This window comes from Podarcis filfolensis (genome assembly GCF_964270895.1).
Source record: "Podarcis filfolensis genome assembly, chromosome: 1".
NCBI lineage: Eukaryota > Metazoa > Chordata > Lepidosauria > Squamata > Lacertidae > Podarcis > Podarcis filfolensis.
Window position 1 is genome coordinate 29,261,504 of NC_139604.1, and position 18,141 is coordinate 29,279,644.

The following is an 18,141-nucleotide window of genomic DNA, read 5'->3' on the forward strand; positions in this document are numbered from 1 at the left end:
TTAAGTGAGAAATATGAACTAGTGGTGTTCACATAAGTACCAGACTTAATGTAAGGATTCATAGAAAGATATGTAGGAAGGTTCCAGATCCATATTTGGAAACTTTATTTTGAAATCTGTGAAATGAATTATAGTGGCTGCCTAGGCATGGTTTTCTAAATGGGAATTATAAATAGTTTTCAAACATTTTGAATGATGAAATAGAATGGACTTAATTACTAATATAAAAAACAGCACTATATATTTGAATGATGTTGCAACAGTTGAATGATGATTTAGGCTCTAGGTTTACGGTGAAGATAAATTTAAAACTATTTCACATAAGCATTCATAAAAATAGCTTGCAATTGTATCTTCTAAATGGGAACTAATATATTTGAATCACCATTATTAATCAGAAATCATATTCACATGTAATATGCACCATCATGTTCCTTTTTTGGTGGGTTGTTTTTTTTTTTTACATTATCATTTATGTCCTGTGGTTGTGCCTAAATTACACAAAATGAGAAACTCTTTACAATGCATGCGTGTGCAAGTTGGAAATTAAAGTATTTAACCTTCTTCTCTTCCATCTATTAGCAAACTCGTTTTTTAAACAATTATAGGGGAAAAAATGGTTAAAGCCAATCATGCATTTATTTTGATAAAAAGCCTGAAACAATATTAGCTACTTTCCACAAATAAAAAGAGAGTCAAATAATCACTCTGAGCAGATTTTGCAAGGACCTTGGAGGGCATAATTATGTTGGTGCTTTTAGCACAGGCAAAGCAAAACATAAAATTAAGGCATGAAAGAGTGTACCTATTTTGAGCATAACAATGGGATAATTGCTATGGGATTTTATTACCATCCTATAATGTAAAGATGCAGTTTTCCCTTTTAGATATAACTTCTCAGTCTATTAAGTTATATTCTTGGTGACATGAATCTGGTTGGAGAGGTTAAGAAGTACTTGAAGCCTGAATGCAATCTTTAGATATCTTTGGTATGCAGTTTCAACATAGTATGTATTTTATTCTCTTTAGCTGAGCTCTTCAAGCACCCTGTGCCTTCAAAATCTTTTACACAAATACTTTCCAATTCATTCTAACCGCCCCCCGCATGACAGCAGGCAAATGACGAGCATTCTAGGACTTTGATTGCACATGGCTGTCTAGTTTGTGTTGGGATAGTATTTAGGAACATAGGCAGCTGCCTTATACAAAGTCAGACTATTTATCAATCTTGCCCAGCCATGCCTGTTCAATGGAACTTTGTCTCTCCTCTCCTCCTCTCCTCTCCTCTCCTCTCCTCTCCTCAGTCCTCCCTTTAAATCTGTTCTGGGGGTTCACCCAACCTTCCAAAATAGATTTGGAGAGAGGAAGGAAGGGTTCTGTTGCACAAATGGAAATCTTGTAGTAATGTAATGAGGGCTTTGGATATCTCCCATATTTGTCATACTGGGGCTGTTAATATCTAGAGCAGATTACTATATGAATAATTGCCATTGCATGCAAAGTCTGCTGGTAGTTGCCAGGACTGCTTGCTATCACATGGAAATTTTCCAGTGTAGATGGGGTGGATGAGAGTGAACAAATCCTAAAGTTAGTCAGACAAGGTAGTTGATCAACTGTTCTGGAGATTTGGAAATGGATCCAATCTGTTCTGGATAGGGTTGAACTACCTCTGAAGCAGCAGTTCCATAGTTTGGGGGTATTACTTGAGCTGATATTTTTGCTTGATGTGCAGGTGGACAGGAGTACTTTATGAGTACTCTTGTGTCTTTAAGAGCTGGTGGGATGTCAATACTGATGGAGTGTCTTGTATTTTAGCAAGGAGGGCATTCCAAAACACTGATACCACTAGTGAAAAAGCCAGCCTCCATGTTACCACAACCTAATCAGGTTGTGGCAAAACTTACTGGGCAGTGGAGGGGAATATGGTTTTTCAGGTTCAGAATTATTGAGGGCATTAGTGTGATATGTACCTGATAAGGGCTGCAGTGTTCTGCACTAACTGCAAGAGAATAGCCCCACACAGAACACATTACAATAGTCCAAATGTGAGGTTACCAACACATGTGTCACAGTTAATTCAACACTGGTGACAGGACAGTTTCTTTCTTTCGCTGCATCCGAGAACAACAGACTTACTTAGGGGACAAAGGATAGGTGCCATAGCATACCCATCTCTGCCCTCTCCACTGTACCCTGACTCCAGGTAGTCACCTTGTTCTGCACAATGGTAGGGCTATCCTTCAGAACTGATGTTTATTTATGTTTCTTTTGAAGTTTTAGTGTGGCTGCCTCTCTTGTCTTAATTGATGTTGTGTTTTCCATTCAATTGAATGGGAACATTTTCTTGACATACATTGCTGTATTTATTTTTTAAGCCATTTGGGTTATTACAGTGGTACCTCGGGTTAAGTACTTAATTCGTTCTGGAGGTCCATTCTTAACCTGAAACTGTTCTTAACCTGAAGCACCACTTTAGCTAATGGGGCCTCTTGCTGCTGCCGCGCCACCGGAGCACGATTTCTGTTCTCATCTTGAAGCAAAGTTCTTAACCTGAGGTAATATTTCTGGGTTAGCGGAGTCTGTAACCTGAAGCTTATGTAACCTGAAGCGTATGTAACCCAAGGTACCACTGTATTTTAATAGAAAAGCAAAGGATAAATTTTAAATAAGCTTAAAAAGTAGGTGAATCTAAGAATGGTGCTTTTGGGCAGAAGAAGGCCCATTCCCAGTTTCAAACAGGTTTGCTGGTGGCTATCTTCAACAAAACAGCTAGCTGTTTGGCTTACTAGACAGAGAGGGAAATAGAGTGCAGTTTCACTTTGTATATAATAGATTGTTTGCATTGATGCTTCTGTGGTTTGTATAATATGGAGAGAGTGAGTAGCAGGAGGGATGATGTTCCAAGGAAAGCTGAGCTCACCCTGACTCAAGCTCACCCTTTCAATATTGATGCCCTTGCAAGGATCAAGTGGTTGTAGCGGACTCAGCTGCATGTTACAATTTATGCATGATTTATTTCAGTTGGTCTTTGCAGATTTAAAAATTGTGTTTGCCTTCCTGGCTCACCATTTTTCCAGTCTAAAGATCATAGGTTTTATTTGATTATATTTTGGTACTCTGTTAAAGTCGACTGGGTCACCTTGCATTGCACATCTATTTAGTATTTGCTCATTTCTTTTAACATGTTCATTTCACTCCACTGTGAGAAGTTAATGCCATCTTTTATCTTTCTCTGACTGGATGTCAAAGGACATAACATTAATAGAAGCCAGACACCTCTAATATAGTTTCATGAATGGCCTTTTGAAAAACACACCTAGAATCCCCCAAAGAACGTAAAATCCGCTGCATGGTAGTAGATCTGGCTAGATAATTCTTATCCTATGTAAACACTGTACACTGTACACTTTGTGCATTGCAAATTTGCATTCTCCCTATTTGTTTCCCCCCCTCCCCCTAACGGATGGGATGACCAAGCACATAGGAACATATTCACAAGTTATTTCAATAAGATCTGTTTTGTAGCTAAATCAAAGGATTAATACCCTGATCCTAACTACTAATGTCCTGATAACATTTGCTTTATGGGTATGGGAGTTCCTACTCATGCCCAGAAGAGCTTCCCAGTTCATTTTATTAAAAGGACCTTGTCTTAAAGAAATGTCTGTATGAACTGAGTCCATTGAAATTAATTCCACTGAAACCAACTACAATTGCCTTTCTCTCGATTGCACTCACTTAAGATTGGATTCTAGGTATGAACTGCATTCTCATGTTTACTATGAAAATTGCTCTCCATTAAAAAAATTTCCACACCACAATAAATTTGGATATTAAAATAGTTTAGTGTTTTACCCATGCTGGCTGGGTTTGATTAGAGCTGTGCTCCAAAACATCCAGAAGGGTATCATGTTAGCTACCCCTGTTGTAACTTTTCCTCAACAGCAGAATTGTTCCATCCTTGTCATTATTTAAATGGTCATTTTCTGTGCCTTCTCTGTCTTAACAATATCCCATTTTAGAAGCTTGTTCTGGCTATCCTGTATGCAGAAGGTGCTACAGTCAAGTGTAACAATCCCCTTTTCCTAATAATTTTGAAAGGCCAGCTTCTTCAAGACTGTCTGGAAGCTATTTTCAAGTGGGGGGAGCTTTTATTCTACACACATTCTACTACTACCATATTGATTGTTTGTGCCCATGACCAGCACCCCACCCCTAACTTCCGTTTGCAACCCACTTCAGGTCAGGCTACAAACCATGAGTTGAGGGCTTTGTTTAAATATGTATATCAGTTTCCCATATGGTCTTACTTTTGTTTGACCCATCTGGCAGACTATATAAACTTGTGAGTTTTGAACAGCCTCCATGCCACTGTTTGCATGTAAGAATTGGACCCTAGACTTTTGTTTTATGTAAGCAGCTATTTCTAGTATGCATTGTATATAGATAATGAACTAAATATTTCACTCTGCACCTACAGAAGTCTAAATCTGAGTTAGGTAACAAGTGTGATTAGTTTGAGTTTAATGTTTTCTTTAGTAGTTATTATGAAGCACGTAATTAAAATATTGTTTAGTGTTTTCTCTCTTAGTGGGTCACTATTTTCAACTTTCTGATAAGGCTTAGGATGTGGCAGCACTGTTTTCTTTGGGCATTACCTGGTAAGTGTGGGTAGGATCCTGCAAATACTTCTTGAAATGCAGTTGTGAAGAGCTGGGAGAAAATTAATTGCTTGAGGGACCATCGACAGTTTCTGTGTCTCACTATTGAACTACTGGAATTCTGTCAGCCTTATGATGGCAAGCTCCTCTAAAGTGAATTAGTTTAACTGACTCTTAATTTCTTTATAAGCTATTGTCTGAAACAGAAGGACATTTAGCCAATTTTTTGACAATTGGCCTTTCCTGGCACAATTCATGCTTTTTTGCTGCCTTGACTGTTTTGCCAAAATGACATGTTTTTTTACCTTGTTTTAAGCCATCTGATTCTGTGGTGATTAAATGTTAACAATTCCTTTCTTTCAACTGACTAACAGCCAGATACAGAACTGACCATTTCAGGGGCCACACATGGGGTAGGTGGCAGTGCCTGGAGGACATTAGATCTTTAAATCATTATGGATTACATAATCTCATGTAACAAAGAGTACACTGCATAAATGCTGTTTTTAGCCTACCCAGGCTACAACCCTGATCCTGACTTCCCTCTCATGTTACTTAACTCTAATTGTGAAACCACAGAAAGGTGGAGTTGGACTCTACAATCTTGCTTGCCCCTGCCCCGCCATGGTGAGGGGGGTCAGACAGCTCTTGAGATTTTTTGGGGCAGTGAAGGGGGAATCTGAAAATATCCTTTCTGCAAGTAGGCGCAGCCCATGAACAGAGTTCTGCTCACAGGATCTCTGATACAAATCATAGTCTCTCCTTTCCTTTGGCTCTCTGATCCACATTATAGTTTCTCCTTTCTCACCCACCCCTTCAGAATAAGGACAGTGAAGACATGCTTTTGTTTGCCCTGACTCCTGATTCGGGTAGCTAGAGAAAAGCCCTAAAAATGGCCATATAGCAGCAGTTTGTTGGGGCTGCAGAAAAGCACACACAGCAAAAGCAAACAAATCCATGAAAAGACCAGTAGGGACTTAAGGGGTTTTGTTCCCATGAAACATTCACTTTTTGCATTGAAAAATGCACTAACTAGAACACATCATAATATTGCTTGTACAAAAGGTTGCAATAGCAGCAGTATGATTCTTGACTTTTGTGTGCTTTAGGGTGTCCATTGCACCCAATAACAGCACACTGAAGTGTGTGTCACTTGTGCTGTTTCAATTGCATCTTATAAATTTTGAATCGTATTAGTCATATATACCTAGAGGTAATATTTGTTTTTTAAAAAAATTGCAGGGGTGAGAGGTAGACATACAAAGAGAGGCATGCATGATAGTTTAAAGTGCCCAACTAATGGGCTGAAAACATTTTTATTTTCATTAGGGACCTAAGTAAAAGCTCAGGGTAGCAAACTCCTCCTATGGGCCTCTATAAGAGAAACAGGGCAGCATGTCATATAAATTAATGTGCCCTGTTACTCCCAAGAGGTCTGCCAACATTTTCTACTGAAGTGTTCTCTCTCTGTTTTATGAAGTGAATTCACCATGGCAAAGTAAAATCTTCATCTTTGGATTGTAAATCTTCTGGTTACTCTTTATGTTGTGTTACACACCAGATGACAGCAAATATGATGAGAGTCCAAATCTTGGAAGTGAGGTTTCACATTTGTCTAAAACATTTTACCAATGTGTGTGCATATGCACACATTTGTATGCACAGTGGTACCTCTGGTTACAAACACTTTGGGATACAGACTCCGCTAACCCAGAAGTAGTAACCTCGGGTTAAGAACTTTACCTCAGGATGAGAAGAGAAATTGTGCGGTGGTGGCGCAGTAGTGGCGGGAGGCCCAGTTAGCTAAAGTGGTGCTTAGGTTAAGAACGGTTTCAGGTTAAGAACGGACCTCCAGAATGAATTAAGTTCGTAACCAGAGGTACCACTTTATGTGTGTATATATTTGTCATGCCTCCATTTGCTTTTGGATTTGCCTGGATTTTTTTCCCTGGGGATCAGTAATAGTTTTAATTATAGATATGCTTCTAGATCTCCTTTTGTCCTTGTCAACAACTTTTGTCTTTCTGACAAAAGAATGGGCATATCTGATCTCCCCTGCCCCCATTTTGCAAAGGTGGGTTTTTATCTCTTTCCTTTCAGTCCTACCATCTTGGCAGATGCTTGCTAAGTGTTGTAATGAAGCTGCAAGTGTACAGTAAACATCAAAGGCCATTAGATAGTAGACTTCTTGGAAGCTGTTTTCACCATATTCTGAGTGTCTTGATGCTGCTGCTTCACTGAACTTTTTTCTCCTTCACATTGCGCTATTTAAAAACCCTGTTTGCAGGTTTCTTCTGGCATGAGGAGGAGGGTAGGCCTTCTGCAGAAAGTTGGATATTTTGGCTTTAGATGCATAAAAACAATTAACCTAAAAGTTCATGGGTTAGTTAGGATACTAGTTATGAATTGGCTGGTAACCATATTTGCAAGGTAATTCCCCCCCCCCAAAAAAAAACATTTTGGCTTTTTTACTTAGATCTTCCAGTCAAGCAGCCCACAATATTATGTTTATAGTGTTGTCTCTTATATGCTGTTTGGTTTTCCAGTTGTACAGTGCTAACATTTTACACGAATAATTATATGTATTGAGCATATCCAGCCACAGCTAAACACTTTGTTTCACTGATTTCAGTGGAAAAGTGAAGAATAAATATTTATTTGTCCTATTATGAGCTGTTGCAAATATTATGCAATGTGTTATAAAGTTGTGGGGTTTTTGAGCAGGGTATTGGTAAACACGCAAGACAAATTTGCACCCAGGTAATTTTTTACAAAAACATAAAACCAACTTCAGGAATTAAATGAAGGATATGGTTGGAAAGAACGTGAAAACATGACTGAAATAAACATCATGAAATTCTTTCACGAGTTCATTGACCTGCACAAATACTAAAAATTGCCTGTACAGTACTGCAGATAAAAGACATGGGGATCTATATACATTTGTTTAGCTTAGGCCAAAGCTACTGTGAACACTGCCAGTTTTTGAATGATCTTGTCATTGTTATTTGCAAATAGGAAGTCAATTTTTCTGTAAATTTGACCAGTGCTCTTGTCCTTTCAGCAACTCTGGAAGAAATCTATCTCTTACAGAGCGGGTTATGGGGCAGCGAAAGAGGTACATACTTATATCTCTCCCATTGCAATCACTGTTAACTTTGGCTGGATTGTGCTCATTTATGTAGAACTTCTATGCATATTATAGGCTTCTAGAACACAGTCTGCATTTTATATGTTTGGTCCTTTGATGTGGAAAGATTGTCAGTGTGGAGTAGTGGAATGTGAAATAATATAATATGAACTGGGGAAATGTCATGACCTGTGTGTATATGTTGAGGGTGTGGGTGGGTGTACCTCCCTTGTGAGAGGTAGAGAAATAATATGGGGAATTTGAGGTCTGAGTTTTCTATCTGAGAGACAAGACAGTACATTGGGTTAGGAATTAATGTTTAGAACACGGAAGGTTTGGGGCCTTGGGAGGAATTTGGGTTGGTGTTATTAGGTTAAAGAAAGGGGAAATGATTATTTTCATCTGGTGGGGGTCATAAATAAATAATGTGACAAAATATAAATATAATTGCCAGAAAGGCATCTACTTTTATCATGCAAAAAGTTTAGATAAAATCCAAAATCTATAGAAAGGTAATACCTTTATTGGGACCCGTTAAACAGTTACAAGCCAGCAAGCTTTTGAGTTTTCCAGAGCTGCTCTTCAGGATGAATGTTAAACATTGATAATACTTGAACAACCCTTAGAGCATGCCTCTACAAATTAAAAGCAAATTCATTCCCCAAGGCTGTGCAAGGCTGTGTACTAGTGGTTGTAATGTGATATTCATTCTTCTAAGCCTCCTTGCCATTTTGCACTGGCTGTTGGTGAATATGAGAACAAAATAAAATAAAAATAAATTTAAAACTTGTTTATGCAGTCATGATCATTCTATTTGATCATTCTGAAATAAATATGTGAACTTTATCCATTGAGGACATTTCAGTTGCTGCTGGGTCAAATGAAAGCTCAGTATTGAGTGATAAATCTGTGATATCTGTTTTTTCACATGCAAGTTGTTATTTACTACAGGAAATAACTGCAATGCATGTGCAAGAAATCCTTCTGTGTCATACTGCCAGTTTTTCTTTTCTTTTCTTTTCTTGTGTTGCTGTTTGCTGCTTTGATTTTAAAAGTTTGAAATATTCATAAGAAAACCACTCCCCTCTTTGCACAGCCCCACCATCTGACATACTTTTAAAAGTTTCCTGAAATTGACTTGGCCATGAAGTTCATTTGGTAAAGCTCAGTTAATTTCACCACTCCATCAACTTGAGCGAAAATAGGGGAAATTGATGTGTTTGATCTTGGGAAAAGAAAATCAACAGGATTTCCCCTCTATGGTGACGTGGTGATCAGAGTAATGATACTATAATAGATAGAGGAAAATCACTCCTAATGCGCCATGGAAATGAAATACCTTTCTATATAGCCAGTAGATGTGAGAAAAACAGAAATCTCAGCCAGAGACCCGTGTTAGTAACATGGGAAACTGCTTTATAGTGAGTTAGATCCATTTAACTCAGTGTGGTCTATGCTGTCTGTTGGCAGCACTCCAGAGTTGCATGTCTTCCCCGGCCTACCAGGAGATGCCAAAGATTGAACATGTGAACTTCTGTATGCAAAATATGCACTTCACTAGTGATCTATGGCCGTTCCATGTTTATTTATTATTGATTATTACATCCTGCCCTTCCTGCAAAAAGAGCCCAAGGCGGCATTGCATTTCCAAAGCAGAGAAAATGTAGTACAGTGCTGTGGGAAGTTCCAGGAAGTTCCACTCTCCAAGTGGAGAGTGAGCTTGTGCTTCTTTTTCTTTTCTGGGGTATAACATTGTTTTGTTAACCCCATCCCACCTAGCTTGGAAATTTAAGGCTTGTAAAGAAATTAAGTAATGAACATAATTTACTTTGGAAGTTACTGCAATATAACATTGTATGTGTGAAGGTAACAAATGTGAGCTACATTTTATAATTTACAGTGTAACAATCTCTGATCAGTCTTGTGTGGCTAAAAAGCAGTGGATTTTTCCACCCTCTTGGTCTTGTTTTTTTAGGGGGAGGTGGGAACAGCTTGTGCATATTCTGTAATAGTGACTGTGAAGACATGCTGAAGGGGTGGTAATAGTTCCTATCCCTGCTGCACCTCAGATTAATTGCACTCAGTGTGTGATATTGTGAATGCTAAAGTCCATCTTGACTAGCATTATGTTAAATACTAAATGCCCTGTCTACATTGCAATTTTAATATGTTCTGACAAACACATTTTAGATCTGAGAGCTCCCGTTGAGGTCAGGGTGCTCGACATCCTGTTAAGTAAATGTTAAAGGATTCGGTACATGATGCCTGTGAATTCCGGCATTGTAGCAATTAAAGCATTATTGAAGGGAGTTTTAGTGAAATATAAAACCTGTTGCTTTCAGATATCATGAGGGATTTTAAAAACCTTTCCTTTAGAAATAGCTGTAGCCATTTGGTGACTTTTTTATTGGGGGGGGAATAGAAATTAAAAATACAATGTAAAATTCTACTAGGACATTTACTAAAACATTTTGGTGGTTTGAAGTATGAGTGAAAATTGTCCAGAATATCAGAATGTGCATGGCATGAAGAAATTTAATGTACTACTGTGCTACTACAGAAAACAAATGAAAATGCCTCATTTGAGTATTTGCTCAAATTCTATCTTAATGGCTTCACCTGCAGCCAGTCTCCTGCCCTGTGCTTTGTTTATCACCTACCCTGATGAAGAGTTCCAGGGAATTCGAAAGCTTCCACACTATTTTGTGACATTTTGGTTGTGCCTAGTAAAGGTATTGCCCTAATACAGATTTTAAAACAAAATGTTAGAGAAATAAAACTGTTCTTTATGAATTTTGTGATTGCCTTTGCTTCTATTTGCATCCAAATGAAAATATAGGGGGTTGTACCCAACGAAGTTGTCCTGTTTGCGCAAGGTCTTCTACTAGCATAATGGAGCTGCTTCTCCCTGTCCTTCACTCCATGTTCTAGGATTTTCTCCAAACCTCCAGAGCAGTTTGGGTGATACAGGGAGAGGAGAGGCGGAGAAGTTCCATTGAGTAAGCCCTTGTATGAATGGGATGACTTCATTGGATACAACCCCAGAACATCCTACCTTCATATGTGCTTCTGATGCCAAAGTGGTGGCAGCAGGGGAAGATTTTTGCAAAAAGGGGAAAGGGGGATTCTCAAAAAAAGCCACATTAAAAAAAGCCACATTAAAGAAAAAACTCTCAGCTAATACTATTGCTTTTGACTTGTTTGAAACCACAAAATATTACTCTAGGAACAATTCTGGTGTGTTTAGACAGTGAACAAAATTTCATCTCTTGTGCCACTCACACACCTGGGGTGGTATTGGCTTGTGTTTTATGGGGGTATTAACACTGAATGTGGATGTCAAGTTATTTAAAATTTGCTTTGTTTCAGAGAGACTGGAAGATATATTTTAAGTCACTTTTTTTTTTTACTTTTTACATGTTTTCTGTTTAACATATTATTATTGTTTAGAGACAGATTATGCAGTACTTACCAATGCACACTAAAGCATTAAAATAACTATCATGGTTTGAAAACCAATTTTTCACAGTCTTGGGCAAAATCCTTGTGCAGCCTGTTTTTTAAAAGGACACTGTCAGTTTGAAAATGTTTTCACTTACTATGGCGATGAGAAATTACTCTACCTTAACATTTTATGTATAGGCACTTTCACTGTTTTGCTGATCATCAGCAACATTTCCTCTAACCTACGTGTGTAGGAACCTGAGAAGCTGAAATACCACAGATGAGCTCTACAAGGCCAAATGGATGAGGCAAACTATGACTGTTCTATTGCTAAAAGGCTCCACTAGACTAAAGGGCTCTGAAAGCCACAACAGACCATCTTCACTATAGTACTTCATTAATATGTGGTGTTTCTCCAGGATTAGATGGAAGTGATATTATAATTCTTAAATTGGGGGGGGGGGGCAAATTCACCAGAATGTGATGACAGTTTTACAATTTACAAAGGATCTGGAATGAATTAAGAAAAAAAATATACACCAAGAAAGCCTTCAGTAGGCAAGCCAATGTGAAATTTATCATCTCTTAGGATACTTTAGTTTTGGTAGAGCTATGAGAAGCTATGAGATGTGGCATATTTTAGCAGATATGTGAGCCCCAAAAGATGATAGTGAAAAGTCCATTTGGCTAGGTAAACATGTGAACCAACAAACCTTCACCATGTAAATAGTCACATGAGATGACTCATGGGCCTTTTCTCAGCATTGGTAAATAACTGTTTGTTACATCATCATCATCATCATCATCATCATCATCATCATCATCATAATTTCAAATCCCTTGCTTCCTAGTATTCCTACATATATTGTATATCTATAGCAAGATCTGAGATGTAAAACCTTTCTTTTGCCAAGTATGAAGCCCTTCCAACTGCCCCTTTTTTTCAAATACATGTGAAGAAGGGTCAAAGGGCAATGATCTAAGATTAGGGGCCTATGCTCTTTGTCAGGTGTGGGATGCTCAAAATTCTTGATACATTTTGGATCAGATCCAAGTCTAGAACAATCTGTAGCCTAATCTTATTTTTAAAACTGTTGGATCAGGCATGGCAGTTTGCACCATTATCTCTAGCTTAATCTCATTTTCTTTATACCCATTTTGCTGTTTCTGTGATGGGCAGTGGCTTTCCAGCATCTAGGGTTCATCAGGTCATTCTCATCACTAGCTACCCAATGTTTTAAACATGCAGTCCCAAGGATTGAACCTGGGACCTTTCACAGGCCCTTGTGTCCATTCTTACCAGTGCCTTTTCTGTCCTAGAATATCTTGTGCTTGATTTCACAGGACTCCATCATAGTTACAAATTCTTACAATGTTCTTTTCTTATACAGAAAATATATTATCATGTATGTAGCTTTTGTTTTGTTTTGTTTTTCTGCTGTGAGTATTTGACTCAGGAAGTTAATATGCACAGGTCCAGATTAATAAAACGAGAAGAAGCAAGACAGTGTGAATTCATGGAAATACATGGGCATTTAGTTACACGCCAGAACCATGTGTCTGAACTGAGGGAAACAGCAAGAAAAGTAAACTTCTATATAAACAGAATGCCATTTTCTGTCTCCAGATTTCTGTAGCGCCATTAGTCTTTTTGTTTGCATATACTGTTAGAAAGATTAGCAAGCCTATGTGAATGTAAACTGCTGTGCATCCACAGGTCATTTACAATGATGGCATGCAATTGTTCTTGGGATTTTAGCAAGCAGAGATCAGTGTCTCTCTTAGTTACCACATGCTGGTACAGCATGGTGTGTAAAATTACATGCCATGTCATGCCAGCTGGGAAGATAATGCATCTCACTATTGTACAAATATATATTGCCATTGACCTTTTCTATTACGACTTTTCCAGTACCTTTGAGAAGCCAATTACAGCATTTTAAAGAAAAGACTGTAAACTCTGCTATTGTATCATACTGAGCCAATATATTCAACCCTTGAGAAGTTGTCCCTCCTCAGTATCTTCTAATAGGTACTCAAGTACAGCTTGTGTGGCGCATCCTCTTGATTTAAAGACCACAGCTACTGCTGAGATCCTCTAGAAATGACATTTTCAAATTGCAAGGCTAGAAATAACAATATATTAAAAGTGGGGACTTGCCCCCCCAAAAAAATTTGGGCATATTTTTTGTTTGCCGTGCCATTACTTATTGGTGGGCTCGTAACACATTCTCTGCAGCGTTTCCCTCCAACAGCTTACAGCTCCATCTTTTCTAATGCCCTTTATGCTGCAAATTTATTCATTTAAAATTTAATGTTCATGAGCATTCAATGACAATTACTGGATCAGCTAATTTGGCTGACATCACAGCAGCTGAGCCAATGGCTAGAGAGACCGTGATGTCCATTACCAGAAATGGTGGGGGGTTTGTGTGCGTGCGTGCTTGGCTTTGGGGCAGCCTGGTAAAACTATCTTATCAGTGTTACCTGTTCTTGTGTGAAGTTGTGTGAATTTGCCCATGGTCTCGTGATTGGATGCATTATCTTCCCAGCTGGCAAGACATGGCATGCAAATTTTATATATCTTATTGCACCTGTAAGCAGTAAGAATTCAAGTTTCACCAAATATTTGAATCTATATAGCTGTCTGTTCAAACTTGGCAGTTTTGTGCATCTTTTTATATTTTCCTCTTCAACCATGCTTTTGGCTGATTAACATCCTATATATCCTTCTAAATGTGTTGGGGGGGGTGTTATTGTTTTCTTTTATTTTAGTTTTAGTATGTATTTTGTGTTTTTATCTTGTACTTTATGCTGTGAACCACCCTGAGATCTTCAGATGAAGGGTGGTATATGTATTTAAATAACAATAATACTATGTCTCATAACTATAGAAATATAATTAAATCTCTTACATTTGTTTTAAGCAAAGCAGTTTGTGCGCAGAACTACTGAAATAATAATAAAAGCCTTGCACAATTGTAGAACTTGTGAGTCAGTCAGAGATCTAGACATTCCTGAGGCATGATCAAATGTGGCCTGAGACACAGGGTGGGGAGGACAGTTAGACTGCCCCCTCCATAGTTTCCTTTAATGCATTTATATCCCAGATAAGCTGAATTTCAGATAAGGACCAGAATGTCTGAAAGGATTATGTATATTAGTTGGATGATGTATATTAGTTGTTACTGCATGTTCCTGAGATTTGTGTACATTTACGTTTATGTATCTAAGAAACTAGTGTGGAACCATTCAAATCCGATTGTATAACAGGCAACTGTTAAACAAATTGAGAAGTTTTTGCTTAACCATCTAAATTCTGCCTTACTCTGCATAGATACGGAATTAACAGTTTTTGTTCATTTGAAAGCAATGTCAAATATAACAGGTGTGGTTTATGAAGAAAGTAAGAATTTGGAGTGCTGTAGTTTCCTGCAGCTGAACTAAGCTGGTAAAGTGGGTCAGGGAGGCTTTTTAAAAAGGAAGATAATTTGACTCGCTGAACATAAATATAAATCTAAGGAAGCTAATAATTTAATAAGAGCACTGAAAGGGAAAAATATGGTTCTAAAAGGGAAATACAAACCATCTGACAAATTTTCAGAGTGCAGAATTGTAACTGAAAGGCAGGCTACAAGAACATTGGGATTGGCTCTAACCCTGCTGCTAACAATAACCATTTCTATTGTTTGTTTTTAAAATAAATGGTGAAAACAGCAGTGTAGTTCTGCATCACTTTTTAAATATTTGACACGATTCAGTGTGACAGCAGAAATGTAAAGGGGATCATATTTATATTTAGATCATTATAAAATTATTGCAGTGCACCGAAGTGAATCCAGTAGGCTTTGCTGATGCCAAGATTTGCTGTCCATCAAAAGTACCTAGCTGTGTACAGCTCTGTTGTATCCTAGAGGGCCATATTTGCAACATGCCCCATTGTGGGTGCTCCCTGTTATAGAAGAGGACAAAGCACAAGGGGCCAATGCTTGAATCTCTAGAAAGAGAGAAAAAGTGAAGACCATATCCAAGTTCAGAGTAGAGCAGCTGCTTTAGCCTCTCCATGGATGGCTTGGCAGACAGGCTCCCCAGAGTTCTGAGAGGCTAAGTGTTCTTGAGCATGGACTGGAGAAGAGCTATTGAATTTTTTGTTTACTTAGTGTGTGTTTCAGTCTTGCAACCAATCTTGCAACTGAAGTAGTTTTTATGAAGTGTCACTGATCCCTTATAACAGGTTTACAGAGTACTGGAAAATCCTATTTACGCAAGATCTTGTTGGCACTATGCTATGCTAGCTCCCAGCCAAAAAATTAATTGCCAGGAGAATGAAGCAATGTTTTAATGCCAGGCCATATGTCTCAGGCTATCGAATGAGAACAGTAATCCAAAGTCATCTTTAAAATATGTGCCTCATAATGCAGTCTCTATAGAGATTTCTACCTCCTGTCTCCTTTTTAAGCAGAGGTTGGATGACCATCTGTCATGTATGATCTAGTTGAGATTCCTGCATTGCAGGGGATTGGACTTAGATGACTCTTAGGGTTCCTTCCAACTCTACACTTCTGTGAACTACTGGAAAGTGAAAGCACAGGTGAACATATTTTTTTGGAAAAATTCATACCCATATAGAGGTGATCCTCTCACCTACCTTCTAAGAAGTTTCAATACACTGTATGTGCATTTTGGATTTGTTTGTATGTTGGGTTTCCCTGCTTTTTAAATTGCAGTTTGCTCACATACCTTGTACTTAGTTCATTTAGCTTGCATATGACACCACAAAGTAGACATATACTAGTATCTAGGTAAAGGGACCCCTGACCATTAGGTCCAGTCGTGGACGACTCTGGGGTTGTGGCGCTCATCTCGCTTTATTGGCCAAGGGAGCCGGCGTACAGCTTCCGGGTCATGTGGCCAGCATGACGAAGCCGCTTCTGGCGAACCAGAGCAGCGCACGGAAACGCCGTTTACCTTCCCGCCGGAGCAGTACCTATTTATCTACTTGTACTTTGACATGCTTTCGAACTGCTAGGTTGGCAGTTCTAGTATCTAGTATCTAGTTGCCCTCTAATGATGGGTAGCAAGATAAACGTGAGATTTTTTGCAGTTTATGGGATGCTGGAGTGATGCCTATACCATTCTAAGTGAAGTTATTCTGGTATGTGGAAAAAGCATTCACAATTTGTGGGAAAAGCATTTGCACATCAGCAAAAACTTTGTAAAGCAATATATGGGCACCTTTTAGACGTGCTGGGTGGAAGAGTGTCTCATTTGTTTATATAGGTTGCAGACTGCAGCTCATATAAAAGATCACTATCTTCCAGCAATATTGGTAATATTATAGCAGGATTAATTTACTGCATCACATTCATGGAATTTGCCTATAGATAAATTATTACAAATTTAAATTCTAATGAAAATAACTTTTTAATTATGGGGGGGTGGAATGCATGCATTACATAACTTTGTAGGTTTGTGCTTTTTCCGTTATTGATTATGCTTCCTTTTTTTAATTTTGCTAAACAGTTTTTAAACATTATAATGTTCTCCTATTTTTCTCTTCATCCTTTTATTTTCATTTGAAAAGGATATATTTAAGGCCCAAGCCTTAATGAATGTTAAACTGTAATGGAAAGTTTAAAAAGTACATAGGGCAGCAACAATGCTGTGAAATAAATTCATTAAAATCAATGTTATTTCAATGAATACTAATTGAATTATTAATGCTTGGATCAGGTTTTTCCCCCTCTGTTTGTGATTATTCAGCTTGTTGTCTATTGAACCTGTATCTTTGTTAATGAAAACCCCGTATTGTGAGTATAGATTGTTTGGAGACTTACCACTCCTGCCTGCCCTACCTTCTCACAGTGATAGTGAATTGGGCATTCTTTCCCTTCCCCTATTCAGGTTTTTACTGTAAATGGGGAATGCGGCCGTGCATTGAATTGTGAGACATTTGCAGCACAACATGGAAACTTTCTCCAACTTAGAACAAAGATTTGTGTCTTACTGCTTGAGGGCACATTGGTATAGAGATGCAAAACTTCTTTTTGAGGAGACCAATTTGGGTCTCGCTTCAGTAGCAGTTGCATTGTGCTGTGAGGCTGCAATTCTGTGTAGCTCTGGATTACTTTTATCCATGAAGTGTTAACAGAAATACACCTGTCATCTCTGAATTTCAAGCTACCACAAAACAGCTATTCTCCTCTGGATTCTTCAAAGTTCTAGAGCTTTGTGTCTTCTATCCTTTCCCTTTTTGTATACAGCCGTAGGTTCGGAACAACTCCCCCCCCCCCCCCCCGCCATGCTGCATCTGATAGGTGAAGGGGTGGCAGGGCCCTGTTGTTCCATGCTGTAAGAAATTGATGTAATTTTAAAATTTTAAGACTTCTGCTGTTCTAGCAAAACAAAAACCCTCTTGTATGGTTTTTGTTCTTGCATTTTAGATGACACAGACAAATGCCACATGCACGATGTACGTAGAACAGCTATTGTAACAACAGCTCAAGTATGTAATCATCTTTTCTCATAGAAATTAACCCACAGTGTCCAGAAAGTCAAAATAGTGTGAAATTGAAAGTGGGTCCCAAGAGTGGTAACTCGCCAACAGGACACTGGCAAATGATCAATTATTTCCTGGACTGCTATACAAGAGCTACAGTTCATATTTCTAGGACCTCTGGGGAAAGAGAGAGCTGCAGCATGCCTAGAGGAAACTATAGTTGCTATTTCTTTATGGCACACACATTCCTGTTAACATAGTATGTCTGTTGAAAACAACTGGGTGCTATTTTTTGCCAGAAATGAAATTAACATGTCACTGTATATTTACAAGCTGGTATTTTTAGCTCGTTTATCAAATTGTAGCTTCGTGTTTAAATTGAGCTTTTACATTTAATTCACACAGTG

General features: G+C 38.3%; 1 protein-coding gene and 1 long non-coding RNA gene across 5 annotated transcripts in view; one reads left to right on the forward strand and one right to left on the reverse strand.

Annotated features, from left to right (window-relative positions):
• The window catches only part of LOC310745362, a 409,990-nt gene that overhangs the window by 310,128 nt on the left and 81,721 nt on the right, over positions 1-18,141 (reverse strand). The window lies entirely within an intron of this gene.
• FIGN (fidgetin, microtubule severing factor) overlaps positions 1-18,141 on the forward strand; it is a 126,245-nt gene that overhangs the window by 40,398 nt on the left and 67,706 nt on the right. Inside the window, exon 3 of one of the 2 annotated variants that reach the window (XM_083577236.1) lies at positions 7,726-7,779. The exons of the other annotated variant lie outside the window; for it this stretch is intronic. Within the exon in view, the coding sequence (XP_083433362.1) occupies positions 7,726-7,779 (54 nt within the window). The remainder of the gene's footprint in view (positions 1-7,725; positions 7,780-18,141) is intronic. 2 annotated transcript variants of the gene reach the window in all.